Raw genomic sequence first — 23643 nt, forward strand, 5'->3', positions numbered from 1 at the left:
ATTTCCCCTGACAACCCAAAAGTACTTGTTACATTTTGAATACTTAGCAGAACAGGAAAATTGTGAAATTCACACACTTATCAAGAGAACACATGGTCATCCATACTGCCTATGTTCTGGCAGACTCTAAACAGAAATGCCTCTTTTGTAAATAATGTCTGTGTTGGAGTGTGCCCCGGCTTAATAAGAAAATGGTGCTGTCTGCTTTGTTTAATATAAGGAATTTGAAATGATTTATTACTTTTTATATATTTTAGTATATTTTAGCAATTACCGTATTTTCCGCACTATAAGGCGCACCGGAGTATAAGCCGCAGCAGCTAAATTGAATGATATTGAATGATGTGTACATATATAAGCCGCACTGGACTATAAGCCGCAGGTGTTTTAATGTTTAATTACCATATGTAAGGGTTCGTGCACAGAGGGGATTGTCGGGAAAGAGACAAACTGTCTCGCTCTCGTAATGTCTGTCTGTCTTGCTCTCGTTCTGTCTCTCGTTCTGTCTCTCGTACCACTCTCGGTTCCACTTTTACTTTTGCGCGCTACCTGTCTCACTCTTTTCCAGCCTCCAGCTTTTCCTGCTGGAGCCCGCCGCTTAAAGGTGGGGGGCGCGGACCGGTCATAGAGCCCATAGAGTTAAAGTTGGTGGACTGTAACCTGTAAAATCCATAGATTTAGGAGGTCTTCTAGTGGCCGTTAGCTGTAAAAATCCATAGATTAGCCGCACCGTTCTATAAGCCGCAGGGTCGAAAAATTGGGAAAAAGGCGCGGCTTATAGTCCGAAAATTACAGTAAATTTACTTTTGATACTTAAGTATATTTAAAACCAAATACTTTTAGACTTTTACTCAAGTAGTATTCTACTGGGTGACTTTCACTTTTACTTGAGTCATTTTCTATTAAGGTATCTTTACTTTTACTCAAGTATGACAATTGGGTACTTTTTCCACCACTGGTTAGGTGACATGTTCAAAACAAAACCAGGACAAAGTTTTTATCGACAGCTAATAATAGTAGGAGCAAAAATAAAAGCCAAAGTCCCAGATTCTCTAAGACAGGTTCCATTTCAGTTGGGCTTGAATGAACAAAGACTTGAGGTTCATTTTAACTGTCACGCACTTCTCCCTAAGGACAGCGGTACATTTTTCATGACAAGCGGCTCATTACATTTTTTACCACAGTGTTTTCCATAAACATCTCTTTTCCATTTACATCAGAGCTCAAATGCATCTTTGCAGGACACTAAAAAGCATAAAGTTGTACCAATTTATAGTAATGTAAATGAATAACTGATATAGTGATGTAAATGAATAACTGATATAGTAATGTAAATTAATAACTGATATAGTAATGTAAATTAATAACTGATATAGTGATGTAAATTAATAACTGATATAGTAATGTAAATTAATAACTGATATAGTAATGTAAATTAATAACTGATATAGTAATGTAAATTAATAACTGATATAGTGATGTAAATTAATAACTGATATAGTGATGTAAATTAATAACTGATATAGTAATGTAAATTAATAACTGATATAGTAATGTAAATTAATAACTGATATAGTGATGTAAATGAATAACTGATATAGTAATGTAAATTAATAACTGATATAGTAATGTAAATTAATAACTGATATAGCCGGGGTCTCTCATTCCCTTAACATTTACTTCCTATTTGGCATCTAATACTATGAATCAACAGTCAAATATTTGTGCCTTCTATTTTAATTCAAATGTTTGAGCATGCAGCTTAAAAAGGCAACAGCCATAATTGCAGTGAAATGTCAACCCCCCCCACGTCCAATAGAAAAATAGCTGTTCCCACACTATGAAAACAATGTCTATGACATAAAACATGAACCACAACAGAAAGAGATTTAACGCTTGGCGTAAGTACACGACATCTCTCCAGTCCATTGGCATCACAAGGAGTTGCTAACTACACGGCACCTAAAAATAGCCCAGGAGAGTGCGTGAGTGAAGCGTCGTATTGTTTTCACTATTAAAAGACAATGCCTCCAAGACACTGACTTCAAGCCAACCACTGCACCATGGGATCAAGCTAGTGAATGATGAACGTGAAGTCACTCACTCATGCAGTATGGTGGCAGTAGTACTGAGTGACTACAGATGGGGTCATGGTGTGAATCAGCCAGCTGCATTCGATGGTATTTCATTTGTAAGTAATAGAATCCACCTCGTGCTCCGATGTTACGTAAGCCGTTTTACTAACATGGAAGAAAAGACAAAGGCTAATTTCACACTAAATCAAATGTTATTAGTCACATGCTTCGTAAACAACAGGTGTAGACGAACAGTGAAATTCTTTCTTACGGGCCCGTCCCAACAATGCCGAGAGAGAAAAAATAGATAATAGAAAAATAATAACACCAGGAATAAATACACAATGAATAACGCCTGGTCTCATAGACTAGACATAACATAGTAGACGTAAATCCGGGACACACAAATTAGTATGAAATGTTACGTTTGTTATGGTTACATAAGACAGAAGGTTACTTAAGGTCAAAATGAAAGGAGGGTGGTTGGTCGGCGTATTACGCGAACGTCTAGCAACCCAAAGGTTGCGCGTTCGAATCTCATCACGGACAACTTTAGCATTTTATCTAATTAGCAACCTTGCAAATAGTTACTACATTTTAGCTACTTTGCAACGACTTAGCATGTTAGCTAACCCTTTCCCTAACTTTAACCCAACTCCTAACCTTAACCCTAACCCCTAGCTAGAGTTAGTTTATTGTCAGGATAAACAGCTCTGTTGAGATTAACACATTTAAATGAAATTAAACCTAGGACTTGCCGTAACTTGACTCTCTGCCTCGCAAGTTACTTTCCTAGACTGTCTGTGTGAAGATTACCGTCTAACCTCGTTTCACACCGTCTCATAAGTAGTAATATAAAAGCTCTTTTGATAATGGCTGTATTCATGCGAGGGGATTAGATTTCCAATCATGTGCTTATCCAAGGAGATTCCAGCCATTCAGGCTCAATTACGCTATTGATTAAGTTGCAAATTCTCCAACGAAAGGTGAGTCAAGTTGACCCCCTGCATGCCGTGAACCGCCCGAGACACTGCTGCGTTTTTACCGGGGGCAGAGAGGGTATTATTTATACAGCCTCCTCCTAATGGTGTCACTTGGCTGCTCACCGAACCCCCGCCACCTTCCCAATAGGAACCTGTTACATTTGCTGCCCTGTATGTAAATCAACATGTTAATCAGATCTTCATCAAATTTGTTCCTAAATCATTTATTGGCTCGCATCCTATTTCCTTTCATGACTTGCAAATGAGGGCTGTGGGTGAGGAGGGGAGAGCAGAGGAGAAGGGATGGGATGGGAGGAGGGGAGAAGGGATGGGAGGAGGGGAGAGCAGAGGAGAAGGGATGGGATGGGAGGAGGAGAAGGGATGGGAGGAGGGGAGAGCAGAGGAGAAGGGATGGGAGGAGGGGAGAGCAGAGGAGAAGGGATGGGAGGAGGAGAGAGCAGAGGAGAAGGGATGGGAGGAGGGGAGAGCAGAGGAGAAGGGATGGGAGGAGGGGAGAGCAGAGGAGAAGGGATGGGAGGAGGGGAGAGCAGAGGAGAAGGGATGGGATGGGAGGAGGGGAGAGCAGAGGAGAAGGGATGGGAGGAGGAGAGAGCAGAGGAGAAGGGATGGGAGGAGGGGAGAGCAGAGGAGAAGGGATGGGAGGAGGGGAGAGCAGAGGAGAAGGGATGGGAGGAGGGGAGAGCAGAGGAGAAGGGATGGGAGGAGGGGAGAGCAGAGGAGAAGGGATGGGAGGAGGAGAGAGCAGAGGAGAAGGGATGGGAGGAGGGGAGAGCAGAGGAGAAGGGATGGGAGGAGGGGAGAGCAGAGGAGAAGGGATGGGAGGAGGGGAGAGCAGAGGAGAAGGGATGGGAGGAGGGGAGAGCAGAGGAGAAGGGATGGGAGGAGGAGAGAGCAGAGGAGAGAGCATCAGAACCAGCGTGTCTCTCTTTCCAAATGGTAATCACAGTCCCCCAGTGCTTTCTTTCCTGCCACTGAAGTGCCTGCAGTGTACTCTGTGCTCATCAGGTATGAGTATAGGAGAGATGGAATGGCAGGGTTACACAATTCATTCAGGGGGAGAGATAATGCGTTTGACACAGGGACTGGCAGGCACTGCTTTAAAAAGGTGAATTCACAACATAAGTCGTGGATGTCTTTATCTGCAATGACAACCATCATCATATCATTGATGACTTATTTGACTTGACTTTCATTTAACGTTCCCAGTCTAAAAGACTGGTATTATGCAGAATGGACAGTAACATTAAGACAATACTTTTAAAAAAAACACAACACAAGGTACTACATGCAATTAGTCTTAGCTTAATAATTCATAATTCCGGTTATTGCAATGTTCGCTGTTTAATCTTCTGTTTAAAGCAGCATATTGCCATCGTATTGGCTACACAGTGGTGAGGTCTCTACAATAGTGCGTTGTTATCCAACCTGATCTCTGAGCATTTCGTATTATTCTGGAAGTAAATATGAGACACTCCCTTTAGTATGATATGTTATGTAGGTATGTAGTAATTTGTGGATGTCCATCGTCCACTTCGTATGATATGTTACGAATTACAATTCGTATGATATTATACTATTTGCAATTCGTACAATATATACTTATTGCAATTTGTACAATATGTTACGATTTTGCAAAACATACAATATGTTTTACCAAGAAGGAGAGTGATGGAGTGCTGCATCAGATGACCTGGCCTCCATAATCCCCCGACCTCAACCAAATTGAGATGGTTTGGGATGAGTCGGACCGCAAAGTGAAGGAAAAACAGCTAACAAGTGCTCAGCATATGTGTGAACTCCTTCAAGACTGTTGGAAAAGCATTCCAGGTGAAGCTGGTTGAGAGAATGCCAAGAGTGTGCAAAGCTGTCAAGGTGGCTATTTGATAAAATAAAATCTATTTTGATTTGTTTAACACCTTTTTGGTTACTACATGATTATATATATATGATGTGTTATTTCATAGTTTTGATGTCTTCACAATTATTCTACAATGTAGAAAATAGTAAAAATAAAGAAAAACCCTTGAATGAGGTGTTCTAAAACTTTTGACCTGTAGTGTATATATTTTTTAAACATATTTTATATTCAAATAGAAAGGAGGACCAAGGCACTCTTCATATAATTAATTTAAATGCCTTTATTAGTATGGCATGTTCAATAGAAGCAAGATTTTAAAAAAATCCGACGTGTTTCGGCTGCATGGCCTTCGTCAGGGATGACAAATAAATAATATATTGTCCTTGATACAACCCAATATGTTGTTATCAATAAAACGTCACAATAAGGTGCAGAGCATTCGATTTTCCTGCTGGGGGTCAAGGAGTCCCCCAGCTCTGCCAAAACCATTGGCAACTGCGTGCCGTTTTCAAGAGATTGTTAAATTTTTTAAAAACTATTTGGTTTTAACATCATCAACTCTTGAAGAGCATAGTCAGAACTAAACATTTCTAACTATTCCATGCAAAACAATTGCGCACATTTAGCTCTATCATCAGAGTTATACAGCAAGTAAATGCATGCTTTTCATGATCAGTAAACATCAATTGATCATGTAATTTCAGATAGGTGAGGGTAGCCTCACGATATCTCAATATTGGCCACCATTAATTTGATATTTGAGTGGAGTATGAGTGGTTTAGGTTAATTTCCCATCCTTTGTGGGCTCTGCCTTTCAAGCAGCAGAAGGGCGCATTTGCCGATGTACTGTTAGATGATCATGTTTACTTTGCATGCTACCGGTAGAAACTTTGAACAGTTGGCTAAACATTGTGGTAAGTAGACCTAATGTACTTATTTCGCCAACCAACATTGGCCTACCTAGTGACGTTAGCTAACATGATCCCCTTTTCAAGTTTAAAGTTTTATTAGTCATATGTACGGGATACGTATGGTATACATCGTCCAACGAAATGCTTACTTGCAGGTTCCTTCTCGAAAATGCAACAATAAGAAATAATAAAAGATAAGAATACGAACATAAAGTAAATGGCTCAGTAGAATTGAATAAACCTTTTAGCATAAGTATAATACAGGAAGGCACAATTTATAGTACAATATTTACACGCGTATAAACGGGGGGCAGTGTATAAACTGAGCAGCATTGTGCTGACAGACATGAATTGGCTACATTGATTGATGGACCAAATCAAATTGGCTAGCTAGCTAATAACAGATCACGTCAATATGGCTAGTTAACAAGCTAACTTTCAGGGGATAAACTAGATGGCTATATTTGTTTGCCATCTATAGTGGTGATGATGGTAGTCAACTTTAACAACTTTACCACGACGAGGACTTGCCGATGTCAGGCTTTTTCCAAAAGGCTAATCTCTGATGAAGCAAGCTAATGACACATATTGTTTGCTTAGCTAGCTAACTAGCTACTTGCCAAATGGATAGGCTACCCTCACATATCTGAAAATACATTACCAATTGATGTTTACTGATCATGAAAAGCATGCAGCTACTTGCTGTATAACTCTGATAGCGCTAAATGTGGAATAATCGGTAATGTGTAGTTCTGACTATGCTCTTCAAGAGGTGATGATATCACAACCAAATAGTTATAACATTTATTTAACAATCCCTTGAAAACAGCCCGTAGTTGTCAATGGTTTTAGCGGAGCTGGGGGTCTTCTTGCCCCCCCCCAGCAGCCAAATCGAACGGTCTGCACCGTATTGTGACGTTTTATTGATAACGACCTATTTGCCAGGAAATGCCCCAACCCCCAAACCCTAAGACCTCCAGTAGATCCCAGAGAGAGAGAGAAATACAGTACAGAAACACTATTGACTTGAACCCTGCAAAAACATTACATTACCAGAGAGCACTTTGGCTGATCCTCCACCTGCTTTTAATGAGGACAGTTTCTTCGATAGCAACCCACTCATCAATAACACCTGACTGACAGCCAGAGAAGACCATTGATCAGGCCCTTTTCTGCTGAGGCAAACCCCAGCGCTGCTGCCTGCCCAGGACTCCCATTATAATTAGGAAACTATGCTGTATAACTGGACTGTTTGCCCCCCCACACACACACACATATCTCAACTGCCTATTCTGTTTGCCTCATGGAGAAACAGACCAAGTAGAGATGATGTGTAAATAAATCAAAAGGGAGTTTCATGGCAGTGTGCATGGTCAGCAAGCCCAGCTCACCCCGGCCCGGCTCTGCCTGCCTGCACCCTTGACTGCTAAATAAGTTATAAACCACAGAGTCAGGTAACTTTCCTCCTGCACTGTCGTCTGCTGAACGCCTTCAATAGCACCGAAGTACTGAATGGCCCCTCTCAAGATATACAATGTGTTTTGCCGTCCGGTTGTATTACGATAGCTAAAGTTATTGATGATGTTGTCAGGGGAACGTCTCATCATTGCTGAGGGTATACCTGACAGTTTACTCCAAGCAGGATGCGATGGGAAGCTGGATTTACAACGTCCACCCCCCACTCTCAGAAACACCCAACAGTTTGTCCCTTCTTCACAGTGCATGCATCTTTCGAGCCACTGCTTTATTTGTCTTTCTTTAGAGGATCATCCCTTTCATCTCTTTTTCCTTTCCTCTCCTCAGTCCTTTTCTCCAATGCCAAGGTACCCAAAATGGCACCCCTGAATCACATACTGTAACTATTATTACTAAACATCATAAACTTCCATTAACCTCAGTAACTCTCCCACAATGCAATCGTCCAATGTTTTTGTCCTTTCTTGTGTTTTCCCAGCGTACAATGACAGATCACTACTGAAAAGACCATTGAGGCCCAATGTAAGTGGGCCCAGAGTAAAGTGGCAGGCAGGAGGACAGTGAGATTACTTGAAGTGCAATCCCCCACTGCAGCTGTAATATTGCGTTCTCGGTTGGGCCTATCCTCCATCCTTGCCTCAACCCACCACAAATGAGATTCTGCCATCTGTGCTGCAGGGCATCATGGCAGAGCTTGTAAACGTCTCTCCAAGTCACTGGAGGCTGGATGTCTTCTCTGGGAGAAGCAGTTTAAACGAACCCACCCCTCTTCCATCAGAGTGGCTGCACAGAGCGTATCAAGGTTATTGTCTGATGAGTTCTCTGTTATTTTTGGTCATCCTTGAAACCCGTGTAAAAGAACTTTGATAAAGGATCAGGGAGACAGTTGACTTCTCTTCAACCATTTTTGCAAGAGTCTGCAAAGTGGCAGAAAAACACGGCTGTGGCGACTTTGTAATCTCCTTCGTTTGGTGAATAACAACAATATGAGTTCTGTCGGTCTTATGTTGACATATCATGGGGTTACACTGGAACACCAATTCTGTGATGTAATGATCATATAGTACGTTGAGAACTAATACAAAGTGTATCGTATTTGAACACTTCCTAGACATCCCACTCCAGTATTCAACATCGCTGGAGGTTTTTACAGACTAAGAGTCACAATCTTGCCACAAAGAACCAAACAATACTTGGAATGGAATGGATGGACAGGTTTCTTTCTCTGTAGGGGACCAGAAATGCTGAGAGTGTGGAGTCAGTATTGCCTTTCCCTTTGGGTCTTCTTCGACCCTGTCTTCTCTAGCTGAGTATAGCCTGAGCCGGGTCTTTTACCACCCTGGCCTGAGCTGCCTCTAGCCCTCTCAACAGACTGATCTCCTGCCTTGGCAAAACATTTGACTTACCCTAACTAACCACCGCTCCTCTCACACACATACACACACACACGCTCTCTCCTCCTTCCCAATGCAAATGTGGAGCTTTCAGTTATCCGACTTAGTGTGCTGTCGGAGCCAAAGACTGACATCACTGACTCCACAGACATAAACGGATCTCCTCTCAAAACCTGCAGCTTATATACGTCCCGAGGTGCCAGCAGATTTCTGCGCACAGACGATCCGCTTTGGAGAGGGAGCGTGACTGTGAAATAAGATGCAATAGCTGCAGCAGCATTGGCCCCAGCAAGTTACAGTTTCATCTGAGCCTCACGTGGAATGAAAATTACTTTTTGGGGCAGGTAAACGCAATTCTGTTAGCTGGCTGTCTAGAAACGTTGTTTGATGACAGAAAGATGATTAAAGGCGCATGAAGCGAAATGAACGTTAGATCGTACTAATGACCGTATTAAACGTATTAATGTAAACCATTGATGTAGCAAGCCACGATAGATCACATATGGTCCAGCCCCATTAGAATAGGACTCACAGCTTCTTCTAGATAGAGTCTGAGTGGGTGCTTGTCTGAGGCAAAGGAAAGGGGTGGGTGGGTTATAATGTAGAAGGTTTGCTCTCCTCTGTTGAATGAGTCTTTCTAGTCCATTTCAGGAGGTAAAGTAGCATCACAAACATCCAACAGTATATCACAGGAGCCGGGGTAAAAAACATCATTACTTAGGAATCAATAAAAGAGCGTGCTGGTCGAGACGTTGTCTTTTCCTATACCGCCACAATAAAGTGCACCACTGGGAGCACTACACTACTGGGAGCACTACTGGGAGCACTACACTACTGGGAGCACTACTGGGAGCACCACTGGGAGCACTACACTACTGGGAGCACCACTGGGAGCACTACACTACTGGGAGCACTACACTACTGGGAGCACTACACTACTGGGAGCACCACTGGGAGCACTACACTACTGGGAGCACTACACTACTGGGAGCACCACTGGCAGCACTACACTACTGGGAGCACCACTGGGAGCACTACACTACTGGGAGCACCACTGGCAGCACTACACTACTGGGAGCACCACTGGGAGCACTACACTACTGGGAGCACTACACTACTGGGAGCACCACACTACTGGGAGCACCACACTACTGGGAGCACTACACTACTGGGAGCACCACTGGGAGCACTACACCACTGGGAGCACTACTGGGAGCACCACTGGGAGCACTACTGGGAGCACCACTGGGAGCACTACACTACTGGGAGCACTACACTACTGGAAGCACCACTGGGAGCACCACTGGCAGCACTACACTACTGGGAGCACCACTGGGAGCACTACACTACTGTGAGCACCACTGTGAGCACTACTGGCAGCACTACACTACTGGGAGCACTACACTACTGGGAGCACTACTGGGAGCACTACACTACTGGGAGCACTACTGGGAGCACTACACTACTGGGAGCACTACACTACTGGGAGCACTACTGGGAGCACCACACTACTGGGAGCACCACTGGGAGCACTACACTACTGGGAGCACTACTGGGAGCACCACACTACTGGGAGCACCACTGGGAGCACTACACTACTGGGAGCACCACTGGGAGCACTACACCACTACACCACTGGGAGCACTACTGGGAGCACCACACTACTGGGAGCACCACTGGGAGCACTACACTACTGGGAGCACTACACTACTGGGAGCACCACTGGGAGCACCACTGGGAGCACTACACTACTGGGAGCACTACACCACTACACCACTGGGAGCACTACTGGGAGCACCACTGGGAGCACTACACTACTGGGAGCACTACTGGGAGCACCACTGGGAGCACTACACTACTGGGAGCACCACACTACTGGAAGCACCACTGGGAGCACCACTGGCAGCACTACACTACTGGGAGCACCACTGGGAGCACCACTGGGAACACCACTGGGAGCAGCACTACTGGTACTGGGAGCGCCAAACAGTAAGCCTGTGTTCATCTTCCTCATTCATCCCGAGGGCTGTTATATCCCTGTTCCAGATAGTTGTTCACTGATTACACACACAGCCCAGTGGCAAGGCTTTTAGCTGGGAATCAAACACACACAGCCCAGTGGCAAGGCTTTTAGCGGGGAATCAAACACACACAGCCCAGTGGCAAGGCTTTTAGCGGGGAATCAAACACACACAGCCCAGTGGCAAGGCTTTTAGCTGGGAATCAAACACACACAGCCCAGTGGCAAGGCTTTTAGCGGGGAATCAAACACACACAGCCCAGTGGCAAGGCTTTTAGCTGGGAATCAAACACACACAGCCCAGTGGCAAGCAAGGCTTTTAGCTGGGAATCAAACACACACAGCCCAGTGGCAAGGCTTTTAGCTGGGAATCAAACACACACAGCCCAGTGGCAAGGCTTTTAGCTGGGAATCAAACACACACAGCCCAGTGGCAAGGCTTTTAGCTGGGAATCAAACACACACAGCCCAGTGGCAAGGCTTTTAGCTGCTGATATCTGGTCCAAATACACCAGCTTCCAAGCATTCTTCACACATTAAATTAAACAATACACATCTGATATGACCTTGTAGAATGGATACTACCTTGGGTAATTCACTAAGGCCTGAATTCTAACTTGAGATATGTGTGCATGTAACTTCAGTGTTTGAGGTCAATGGAAGATGTGCACAATGTGTGAATGACGTAAAAGTTTGGCCCCTGGATCATCCTAGCTGCTGTTTTCCGACTTAAGAGTCCAAACAGGCTTTTCCTTAGGCTACCTAAATGTTTTGGTCATGTTTTGGGGGCTCGTCCGGTATCAATGGTAATAACTGAGGGCTTATCCAGGATCCACCTATTAACCTACACCTCCCGGGTCTTACCTCGGACCACAATGGTGGTAGACTTCTTAGCCGGGTTTCCCACGTTGTTGCTGGCCACACAGCTGTAGACGCCTGCTTCCTCTGTGGAGATGGCGGGCAGCGTGAGGGTCCCTCCATTAAGGACGCTCTTCTTGGGCAGCTCGTCAGTGTTGTGCACCCAGGTGAGTGTGGGCGTGGGGTCACCGCCGGAGGTCACGCACACCAGGGTCACGGTCTGCCCAGGGTTCACCACGATGGGGTCCTCCACCAGCAGCTTAATGGTGGGGGATGCTGAAACCAAAGGATTAAAATAGAATGCATTATATTTGTATTTGTATTTATTATGGATCCCCATTAGCTGTTGCCAAGGCAGCAGCTACTCTTCCTGGGGTCCAAACACATTAAGGCACTTACATTACATATAAAACAAAATATAAAAACAGTACATCATATAACATTATTACACCACTACATATCTACAATGCAAAATGTATAATACCACCAAACAACAATATTACAATGTACGTGTGTGTAGAGTGCGTGTGCTAGCGTTTGTGTGTGTATGCGTGTGTCTGTACCGGTGTGTGTCTCTTCACAGTCCCCGCTGTTCCATAAGGTGGATTTTTACCTTTTTTTTTTTTTTTTTATCTGATTGTTTACATTTTATTTGTCTGTGTCAAAGTCAATAGGTAATCTCGGAAACCCAGAATTAAAATCACCCACCAGCTACTCAATTAGGTTCTTATGAGCGGTATGAGAAGTGAAACTAGAGTGAGTGGAGGTAGCTCCACCCCTATCTCGCTACGTGTTTCGGGCAAGTCTACGGGCCAAACGTCCCCCTCCCTTCAAAATTCAAACGCGCACAACTGTGCAATTTGTGATCTGTACAAATAATCAGTGATGATAAATCAGCGCACCGTTCCTCGGTATTTGTCACATCTCAGTCTGTTGACAGACATTACGATACTGTCTGTTACCTCCCTCCGTCCATGAGAAATGTGTCAGTAGTCAACAAACAAGTCATTAGGTACTGTAGCTGCTGTAAACTGAGTAGTATTTACCTCTTAATGATGCTCTGCAATGGTACCTTTGTCACAAGGTCCAATCTGATAGAAAGTCACTTATATGATTTTTCTGTTTCCTGAAAACCAATATCCTATTCCCTTACTAATTGACATTTGGTTCTATAGTGTAGCTATATATTGTTCTATAGTGTTCTATAGTGTAGCTATATAGTGTTATATAGGTTCTATAGTGTTCTATAGTGTAGCTATATAGTGTTATATAGGTTCTATAGTGTTCTATAGTGTAGCTATATAGTGTTATATAGGTTATATAATGTTCTATAGTGTAGCTATATAGTGTTATATAGGTTCTATAGTGTTCTATAGTGTAGCTATATAGTTGGTTCTATAGGTTCTATAGTGTAGCTATATAGTGTTCTATAGTGTAGCTATATAGTGTTCTATAGGTTCTATAGTGTAGCTATATAGTTGGTTATATAGGTTCTATAGGTTCTATAGTGTAGCTATATAGTGTTCTATAGGTTCTATAGTGTAGCTATATAGTGTTCTATAGTGTAGCTATATAGTGTTCTATAGGTTCTATAGTGTAGCTATATAGTTGGTTCTATAGGTTCTATAGTGTTCTATAGTGTAGCTATATAGTGTTCTATAGATTCTATAGTGTAGCTATATAGGTTCTATAGTGTAGCTATATAGTGTTCTATAGGTTCTATAGTGTAGCTATATAGTGTTCTATAGGTTCTATAGTGTAGCTATATAGTGTTCTATAGTGTAGCTATATAGTGTTCTATAGGTTCTATAGTGTTCTATAGTGTCGCTATATAGTGTTATATAGGTTCTATAGTGTAGCTATATAGTGTTCTATAAGTTCTATAGTGTTCTATAGTGTAGCTATATAGTGTTCTATAGGTTCTATAGTGTTCTATAGTGTAGCTATATAGTGTTCTATAGTGTTCTATAGTGTAGCTATATAGTGTTCTATAGGTTCTATAGTGTAGCTATATAGTTGGTTATATAGGTTCTATAGGTTCTATAGTGTTCTATAGTGTAGCTATATAGTGTTCTATATGTTCTATAGTGTAGCTATATAGTGTTCTATAGTGTAGCTATATAGTTGGTTATATAGGTTCTATAGTGTTCTATAGTGTAGCTATATAGTGTTCTATAGGTTCTATAGTGTAGCTATATAGTGTTCTATAGGTTCTATAGTGTAGCTATATAGTTGGTTCTATAGGTTCTATAGTGTAGCTATATAGTGTTCTATAGTGTTCTATAGTGTAGCTATATAGTGTTCTATAGGTTCTATAGTGTAGCTATATAGTTGGTTATATAGGTTCTATAGGTTCTATAGTGTTCTATAGTGTAGCTATATAGTGTTCTATAGGTTCTATAGTGTAGCTATATAGTTGGTTCTATAGGTTCTATAGTGTTCTATAGTGTATCTATATAGTGTTCTATAGGTTCTATAGTGTAGCTATATAGTTGGTTATATAGGTTATATGTGTTCTATAGTGTAGCTATATAGTGTTCTATAGGTTCTATAGTGTAGCTATATAATGTTCTATATGTTCTATAGTGTAGCTATATAGTTGGTTCTATAGGTTCTATAGGTTCTATAGTGTTCTATAGTGTAGCTATATAGTGTTCTATAGGTTATATAGTGTAGCTATATAGTGTTCTATAGGTTCTATAGTGTAGCTATATAGTTGGTTATATAGGTTCTATAGTGTTCTATAGTGTAGCTATATAGTGTTCTATAGGTTATATAGTGTAGCTATATAGTTGGATATATAGGTTCTATAGGTTCTATAGTGTTCTATAGTGTAGCTATATAGTGTTCTATAGGTTCTATAGTGTAGCTATATAGTGTTCTATAGGTTCTATAGTGTAGCTATATAGTGTTCTATAGGTTCTATAGTGTAGCTATATAGTTGGTTATATAGTGTTCTATAGTGTTCTATAGTGTAGCTATATAGTGTTCTATAGGTTCTATAGTGTAGCTATATAGTGTTCTATAGTGTAGCTATATAGTTGGTTATATAGGTTCTATAGGTTCTATAGTGTTCTATAGTGTAGCTATATAGTGTTATATAGGTTCTATAGTGTAGCTATATAGTGTTCTATAGGTTCTATAGTGTAGCTATATAGTTGGTTATATAGGTTCTATAGGTTATGTAGTGTTCTATAGTGTAGCTATATAGTGTTCTATAGGTTATATAGTGTAGCTATATAGTGTAGCTATATAGTTGGTTATATAGGTTCTATAGGTTCTATATTGTTCTATAGTGTAGCTATGTAGTGTTCTATAGGTTCTATAGTGTTCTATAGTGTAGCTATATAGTGTTATATAGGTTCTATAGTGTAGCTATATAGTGTTCTATAGTGTAACTATATAGTTGGTTCTATAGGTTCTATAGTGTTCTATAGTGTAGCTATATAGTGTTCTATAGTGTTCTATAGTGTAGCTATATAGTGTTCTATAGGTTCTATAGTGTTCTATAGTGTAGCTATATAGTGTTCTATAGGTTCTATAGTGTAGCTATATAGTTGGTTATATAGTGTTCTATAGGTTATATAGGTTCTCTAGTGTAGCTATATAGTGTTCTATAGTGTAGCTATATAGTTGGTTATATAGGTTCTATATGTTCTATAGTGTTCTATAGTGTAGCTATATAGTGTTCTATAGGTTCTATAGTGTTCTATAGTGTAGCTATATAGTGTTCTATAGGTTCTATAGTGTAGCTATATAGTGTTCTATAGTGTAGCTATATAGTTGGTTATATAGGTTCTATAGGTTCTATAGTGTAGCTATATAGTGTTCTATAGGTTCTATAGTGTTCTATAGTGTTCTATAGGTTCTATAGTGTAGCTATATAGTGTTCTATAGTGTAGCTATATAGTTGGTTATATAGGTTCTATAGGTTCTATAGTGTTCTATAGTGTAGCTATATAGTGTTCTATAGGTTCTATAGTGTAGCTATATAGTGTTCTATAGTGTAGCTATATAGTTGGTTATATAGGTTCTATAGCTTCTATAGTGTTCTATAGTGTAGCTATATAGTGTTCTATAGTGTTATATAGTGTAGCTATATAGTGTTCTATAGGTTCTATAGTGTAGCTATATAGTTGGTTATATAGGTTCTATAGGTTCTATAGTGTTCTATAGTGTAGCTATATAGTGTTCTATATGTTCTATAGTGTTCTATAGTGTAGCTATATAGTGTTCTATAGTGTAGCTATATAGTTGGTTATATAGGTTCTATAGTGTTCTATAGTGTAGCTATATAGTGTTCTATAGGTTCTATAGTGTAGCTATATAGTGTTCTGTAGTGTAGCTATATAGTGTTCTATAGGTTCTATAGTGTAGCTATATAGTGTTCTATAGTGTAGCTATATAGTTGGTTATATAGGTTCTATAGCTTCTATAGTGTTCTATAGTGTAGCTATATAGTGTTCTATAGTGTTCTATAGTGTAGCTATATAGTGTTCTATAGGTTCTATAGTGTAGCTATATAGTTGGTTATATAGGTTCTATAGGTTCTATAGTGTTCTATAGTGTAGCTATATAGTGTTCTATATGTTCTATAGTGTTCTATAGTGTAGCTATATAGTGTTCTATAGTGTAGCTATATAGTTGGTTATATAGTGTTCTATAGTGTTCTATAGTGTAGCTATATAGTGTTCTATAGGTTCTATAGTGTAGCTATATAGTGTTCTATAGTGTAGCTATATAGTGTTCTATAGGTTCTATAGTGTAGCTATATAGTGTTCTATAGGTTCTATAGTGTTCTATAGTGTAGCTATATAGTGTTCTATAGGTTCTATAGTGTAGCTATATAGTGTTCTATAGGTTCTATAGTGTAGCTATATAGTTGGTTATATAGGTTCTATAGTGTAGCTATATAGTGTTCTATAGGTTCTATAGTGTAGCTATATAGTGTTCTATAGGTTCTATAGTGTAGCTATATAGTGTTCTATAGTGTAGCTATATAGTTGGTTCTATAGTGTTCTATAGTGTAGCTATATAGTGTTCTATAGGTTCTATAGTGTAGCTATATAGTGTTCTATAGGTTCTATAGTGTTCTATAGTGTAGCTATATAGTGTTCTATAGGTTCTATAGTGTAGCTATATAGTGTTCTATAGGTTCTATAGTGTAGCTATATAGTGTTCTATAGTGTAGCTATATAGTGTTATATAGGTTCTATAGTGTTCTATAGTGTAGCTATATAGTTGGTTCTATAGTGTTCTATAGTGTAGCTATATACTGTTCTATAGTGTAGCTATATAGTTGGTTCTATAGGTTCTATAGTGTAGCTATATAGTTGGTTCTATAGGTTCTATAGTGTTCTATAGTGTAGCTATATAGTGTTCTATAGTGTAGCTATATAGTTGGTTCTATAGGTTCTATAGTGTAGCTATATAGTGTTATATAGGTTCTATAGTGTAGCTATATAGGTTCTATAGTGTTCTATAGTGTAGCTATATAGTTGGTTCTATAGGTTCTATAGTGTTCTATAGTGTAGCTATATAGTGTTATATAGGTTCTATAGTGTAGCTATATAGTTGGTTCTATAGGTTCTATAGTGTAGGTATATAGTGTTATATAGGTTATATAGTGTAGCTATATAGGTTCTATAGTGTTCTATAGTGTAGCTATATAGTTGGTTCTATAGGTTCTATAGTGTTCTATAGTGTAGCTATATAGTTGGTTCTATAGGTTCTATAGTGTAGCTATATAGTGTTCTATAGTGTAGCTATATAGTGTTCTATAGGTTCTATAGTGTAGCTATATAGTGTTCTATAGTGTAGCTATATAGTGTTCTATAGGTTCTATAGTGTAGCTATATAGTTGGTTCTATAGGTTCTATAGTGTTCTATAGTGTAGCTACAGTGAGGGAAAAGTATTTGATCCCCTGCTGATGTTGTACGTTTGCCCACTGACAAAGACATGATCAGTCTATAATTTTAATGGTAGGTTTATTTGAACAGTGAGAGACAGAATAACAACAAAAAAATCCAGAAAAACGCATGTCAAAAATGTTATACATTGATTTGCATTTTAATGAGGGAAATAAGTATTTGAACCCTCTGCAAAACATGACTTAGTACTTGGTGGCAAAACCCTTGTTGGCAATCACAGAGGTCAGATGTTTCTTGTAGTTGGCCACCAGGTTTGCACACATCTCAGGAGGGATTTTGTCCCACTCCTCTTTGCAGATCTTCTCCAAGTCATTAAGGTTTCGAGGCTGACGTTTGGCAACTCGAACCTTCAGCTCCCTCCACAGATTTTCTATGGGATTATGGTCTGGAGACTGGCTAGGCCACTCCAGGACCTTAATGTGCTTCTTCTTGAGCCACTCCTTTGTTGCCTTGGCCGTGTGTTTTGGGTCATTGTCATGCTGGAATACCCATCCACAACCCATTTTCAATGCCCTGGCTGAGGGAAGGAGGTTCTCACCCAAGATTTGTGTGCTCCTAATCTCAGCTCATTACCTGTATAAAAGACACCTGGGAGCCAGAAATCTTTCTGATTGAGAGGGGGTCAAATACTTATTTCCCTCATTAAAATGCAAATAAATGTATAACATTTTTGACATGCGTTTTTCTGGATTTTTTGTTGTTGTTATTCTGTCTCTCACTGTTCAAATAAACCTACCATTAAAATTATAGACTGATAATTTCTTTGTCAGTGGGCAAACGTACAAAATCAGCAGGGGATCAAATACTTTTTTCCCTCACTTTATATAGTTGGTAGTAGGGTGTAAATTCATAACCCAGCTAGCACATAACGTTCTGAGAACCATACGTTTCTTAGAGCTTGGTGAGAGCGTGGTTGTCTTCTGGTTATTTTGCATATAACCTTCCCACAGCGTTCTGGGAATGGTGCTTGGCTTTGGAACGTTCTCAGCACATTTAAAGAACTTGACAAAAAAAACGTTATTTTCCTGGTATTTCATTAAATCAACAGAACATTTCCTAAAAATCCAAACATGGTTACATTTAATTTCATTTCAATGTTCTAGGAATGTTCTCCAACTGGTTTGACATTGGGAATGTTCTCAAATAGTTCAGAGAACATTATGAAAGAAAATTGTTCTGTGGGAATTTTAGTACTTCAGCATAACGTTTCCTACAGGTTTCCTCATGGTTCTATTTAAAGTAACGTTCTCAGAACATTCAGATAACGTTAATAAACACCTTTCTTCTGTGGGAATTTCAGAAAACGTTTGTAATGTTCAGAGAACGTTATTTAAAAACGTATTCATTTCCGTTCTCAGCGTCAACAAAACTCTCTAACCTCCATCTTGTTAAGTGTGTTCAGGTGTGTTGGCCACGCCCACTAATTGGTCACACCTGATCTTAATGAGTGATTGTTTCTTTGAAATGGGGTCTGTTTGAATAGACTAAAATGAACAGCTTTGTATGAGTAAAAAAAAAAGATTGCTAGCTCCATCCTGCTGGCGCAGTGGACTAATTCCATGGATAGAGAACAGAAGATTATATGTTTGAATCTCACTGACGCTGTGTCACAATAAAAAATAAATATGTTTGCATGATTAATGCCTAAGAAATGCATTTCCACGTGTCCCATCTATGCTTGGAGTTCAAAACAGTTAAACTAAGCTAGCAGTGTTATTAAAAGTCTTATTGAAACGTTCAGTGACATTTAAGGAAGTTATTCAAAAACCTCAAAATAACCTTTACATTTTATTCAAAACATTCACAACATTTAGAGAATGTTCTCAGAATTTCCGTTCTCAGAACGTTAATAAAACCTCCCAGGAAAACTTTCAGGGAACCATAGTAAAACGTTCTCAGAACTTTTTCAGTTCCGTTGTCAGAATGTTTAAAAAACGTTCAGTTTTACCGGTCAGGAAACTTATGGCTTCGTTCCCAGAACTAACGGGAAACCAAAAACGTATGTTTCCACAACTTCCAAGAAACTGTAAGAATATTCAAAGATAAATATACACTGCAGAGAACTAGAGATCAAGAGAACTAGAGATCAATGGAACTATTGGTTTTTCTGTAATAGAGAACTAAAAGAGCAATGGAACTAGTTGTTTTTCAGTTCAACATCTGTTTAGAATCTGTGTAGGGGTTCCAGTCCGGGACTCATAGCCATGTGTGGCAAGTTCTCATTTATCCAAATTATCTATACATTGAAGCTGAAATGGGATACTTTGTATTTTGGCCATTGGCCCAATTTTACTGCAATGAATTCTAATTGGTCAACCACAGGCTTGGGTCTAAACTACATCCTGTCTCTTTGTTCTGTGGAGAAACAATGAGAACGGGGAAGAATTAACATCTCCCATCCATTTTCCAGCATAACAACTAGGATTTGTTCACTTTGAATAAATATATTTTTCTCCCGCTGATTTTTCTCCCGCAGAGCAGCGCTAGGGGGCCACGGGGCATTTACTTAGGAATATGGAATATATAACCACGGAACATCAATGGAGGTGTCCCCTGGGGGGACTTTGAGAGCAATCAGGGGTTAAAGTAGAGTTAGGGTTAGTAGGCGTGAGACATCTGGCCAACGGAGAGGACAACTGACATTACGCAACCAAATCTAAATCTATGCTAAATCTGATGAGGAAGGATGGGGCCTAATCAAGTGGCCCCGAACCTCTTCTAGTCGCAAATTGTGTTTCTAGTGTCAAGTACCTGCAGTCCTTTATAAATTACAGTCGCTTCATTTGGTTGTAAATTGAGACACCTGTCTCCTTGCTGCATATTTACTTTCTGTAATGGAGAAGTTTTGGACAAAGCCGGGGAGAATTGACTGAAATTAAGAGAGACAATGAGTGCTTATCGCTATTCATGGTGGAATCGGTGGATCCTTGAAGTTTGATTGCTAAACAACACGAAGCAGGGTTCTCAGCCGCCCCAAAGCTTTACCTGTTCTGTTGGAGAGTTTGAAGAGGACATTCTTGTCGGCGATGCCGCACACACTCCGGACCGAGGCGATGCAGCTGTAGTTGGCGTAATCCTGAGGTCGAAGGTTCTTCAGCTTTAGAATCTTGGTCTCCCCCTGCAACTCGGAAAGAAACACAGTGTTGCACCGACTTGTGCTGCACCGCCTTGCCCAGGCCTGTCGCACTTAATGTGTCTTACAAAAAGGGTAAGATAGCAGTGGTATTGACCTCGTCTCTTCATCTCGCCCTCATCAAAGAGCTTCCTTGGCAGCGCTTCAACAATGAGCTCATTTCAGTCATCAAAGGAGGAGTATTATCTTTACACCAAGCTTTCCAATTCATGAAGTTCATTAGCTGTCTATTTGGATGTGCTTGAAACGGTGCTCTTGGAACAAATGTCAAGATGCATACATGCGCTATTAATACACATTAATTATTTTACCAACAACTGTTTTGTCTGCTTTCGTGTATACCTCCATCTTTGTTGCACATACCTCCAATATGTTTATGTTCCGTATATTCTTAATTAAAGGCATGCTCCAGTACTTTGGCGACTGGTAAGTATTTTTTAACCCTTTACGCTCGTACTCGTATACGGGTTGAAAATGGCAGATTTGGGCACTGACAAACGCAGTGGCTGTACAGCAACATGCTATCCATGACATCAGAGCTCTGGCACTGCGCTTCACAGCGAAGTATGGGTTTTGACTGACAGCCGTTCTGAGCCGTTCCTTCCCGCTAATTTGGCAACTTTTGCAAATGTTTTGTTGTCTGAGTGAGCGAAACGCTGTAAATTAAGATTATAATAAATACCACTTTGATGTCATACAAGTCAGCCAAACACCGTGAGTCCAAATGTGCATTTAACATTTCCATATCATAATGCTCATGTAATACACATAGTGATCATAAACGTTGACAATGTTTGAAGATGACATGGCATCATACCCTGGGTTGTGCTGAACAGAATGAGCCCGTTTGTCTATTGTGAAGAAAAGTTGCCGCGGCACACGCACCTGAATGCACTCATGACTGAACTATGCGCACCAAAATTATGATCAGTTTCCTTGAATTGCATTGTGAAAGCCTAACACTAATATCGTATTTTATAACTTAGCTGATCATGTTGGCAATAGAACAGGCTTCCAAATTATGCCCACCTGACCCAGATTGCGATTTATAATAGACCGTTTTTGTGTAATCACAGTAATTGTGTGATGGCGGGGATGCAGGGCTGTGTTCCAAACAAAACAACTACTGGTGTGCTTGCTCTAGTTCCTCAACGGCACAGCTAGGAGAGCTCACAAAAAGCACCTTATATGTAGTTGAAGACTCTTCTTTGCCGGGGCGGCAGGTAGCTTAGTGGTTAAGAGCGTTGTGCCAGTAACCGAAAGGTCGCTGGTTCTAATCCCCGAGCCGACTAGGTGAAAGATCTGTCGATGTGCCCTTGAGCAAGGCACTTAACCCTAATTGCTCATGTAAGTCGCTCTGGATAAGAGCGTCTGCTAAGTGACAAAAAAAAAAAAAAAAAAAGTCATAAAAGTGCATTGAAATTACAGTGCATTGGAGACACCAGTTAGACAAAAAAAATGGGTTTGAGTTAGAGGACTCAAATAAAATCAACAGTGTAATGTTTGGATTCAGTCTTGTGTCAGGTGAACTGTTGTGCCCACAATTTTGGACTAATACATTTCCCATCATCTCCAAATTATTCCCTTTCAATTGCTACCATGGTTATGCATATGCTTTTCATATTTATTCTGTAAGAAACATTTCAATTTAGCCCTATCCATATAGGCCAATTCCCAGGAGTGTAACGGGTTCAACCTCCCGCTTTGGGCTGGATGTGTCAATGTGTAGTTCATACATGAGCAGAATTACTGTCTTACCTCAATTATTCTCAAAATCACTTGTTTGAAAGCGACTGTTTTTTGGAAGCTGTGCGACGCCATTTTCCCTACATTTACCCCCATGTGGGCCAGCACCCTAGCAATTCGAGTTTCAGCCAATGACCTTCAAGCAAGACGCACACACAGTAGAGCTTTACAGAGACAGAGAGAGAGAGAGAGAGAGAGAGAGAGAGAGAGAGAGAGAGAGAGAGAGAGAGAGAGAGAGAGAGAGAGAGAGAGAGAGAGAGAGAGAGAGAGAGAGAGAGAGAGAGAGAGAGAGAGAGAGAGAGAGAGAGAGAGAGAGAGAGAGCGCAATGATGCACATAAAGCCACATGTTACGTAGTACGCAATTTTCGGGGACCACTTTCGGCTCGTGGGCGCTACTTTCAGAACTACTGGCTAAAAAGTACCGGAGAATCTCTTTAAAACTCAAGAGGGCATTACTAGGCTGAGGATGGCACAACATGTGAAGTCTACCAGAAAAATGAGGTCCTAATGTCTGCCTGTGTGTGTGTGAGTAGAAATACAGTGGGGAAAAAAAGTATTTAGTCAGCCACCAATTGTGCAAGTTCTCCCACTTAAAAAGATGAGAGAGGCCTGTAATTTTCATCATAGGTACACGTCAACTATGACAGACAAAATGAGAAAAAAAAATCCTGAAAATCACATTGTAGGATTTTTAATGAATTTATTGGCATATGATGGTGGAAAATAAGTATTTGGTCAATAACAAAAGTTTCTCAATACTTTGTTATATACCCTTTGTTGGCAATGACACAGGTCAAACGTTTTCTGTAAGTCTTCACAAGGTTTTCACACACTGTTGCTGGTATTTTGGCCCATTCCTCCATGCAGATCTCCTCTAGGGCAGTGATGTTTTGGGGCTGTCGCTGGGCAACACAGACTTTCAACTCCCTCCAAAGATTTTCTATGGGGTTGAGATCTGGAGACTGGCTAGGCCACTCCAGGACCTTGAAATGCTTCTTACGAAGCCACTCCTTCGTTGCCCGGGCGGTGTGTTTGGGATCATTGTCATGCTGAAAGACCCAGCCACGTTTCATCTTCAATGCCCTTGCTGATGGAAGGAGGGTTTCACTCAAAATCTCACGATACATGGCTCCATTCATTCTTTCCTTTACAAGGATCAGTCGTCCTGGTCCCTTTGCAGAAAAACAGCCCCAAAGCATGATGTTTCCAACCCCATGCTTCACAGTAGGTATGGTG

At 40.5% G+C, this 23643-nt stretch overlaps 1 protein-coding gene across 1 annotated transcript in view; it reads right to left on the bottom strand.

The window, feature by feature from the left end:
* LOC311145963 (MAM domain-containing glycosylphosphatidylinositol anchor protein 2-like) overlaps nt 1-23643 on the bottom strand; it is a gene marked incomplete at its 3' end in the record, with an annotated part of 191280 nt that overhangs the window by 96199 nt on the left and 71438 nt on the right. The window contains exons 5-6 of the mRNA XM_084182369.1: nt 20513-20645; nt 11603-11872 (exon numbers count right to left, since the gene is read on the bottom strand). Coding sequence (XP_084038495.1) covers nt 11603-11872; nt 20513-20645 — 403 coding nt within the window. The remainder of the gene's footprint in view (nt 1-11602; nt 11873-20512; nt 20646-23643) is intronic.

This window comes from Coregonus lavaretus, assembly GCF_964263955.1.
Source record: "Coregonus lavaretus genome assembly, chromosome: 18".
Taxonomy (NCBI): Eukaryota; Metazoa; Chordata; class Actinopteri; order Salmoniformes; family Salmonidae; genus Coregonus; species Coregonus lavaretus.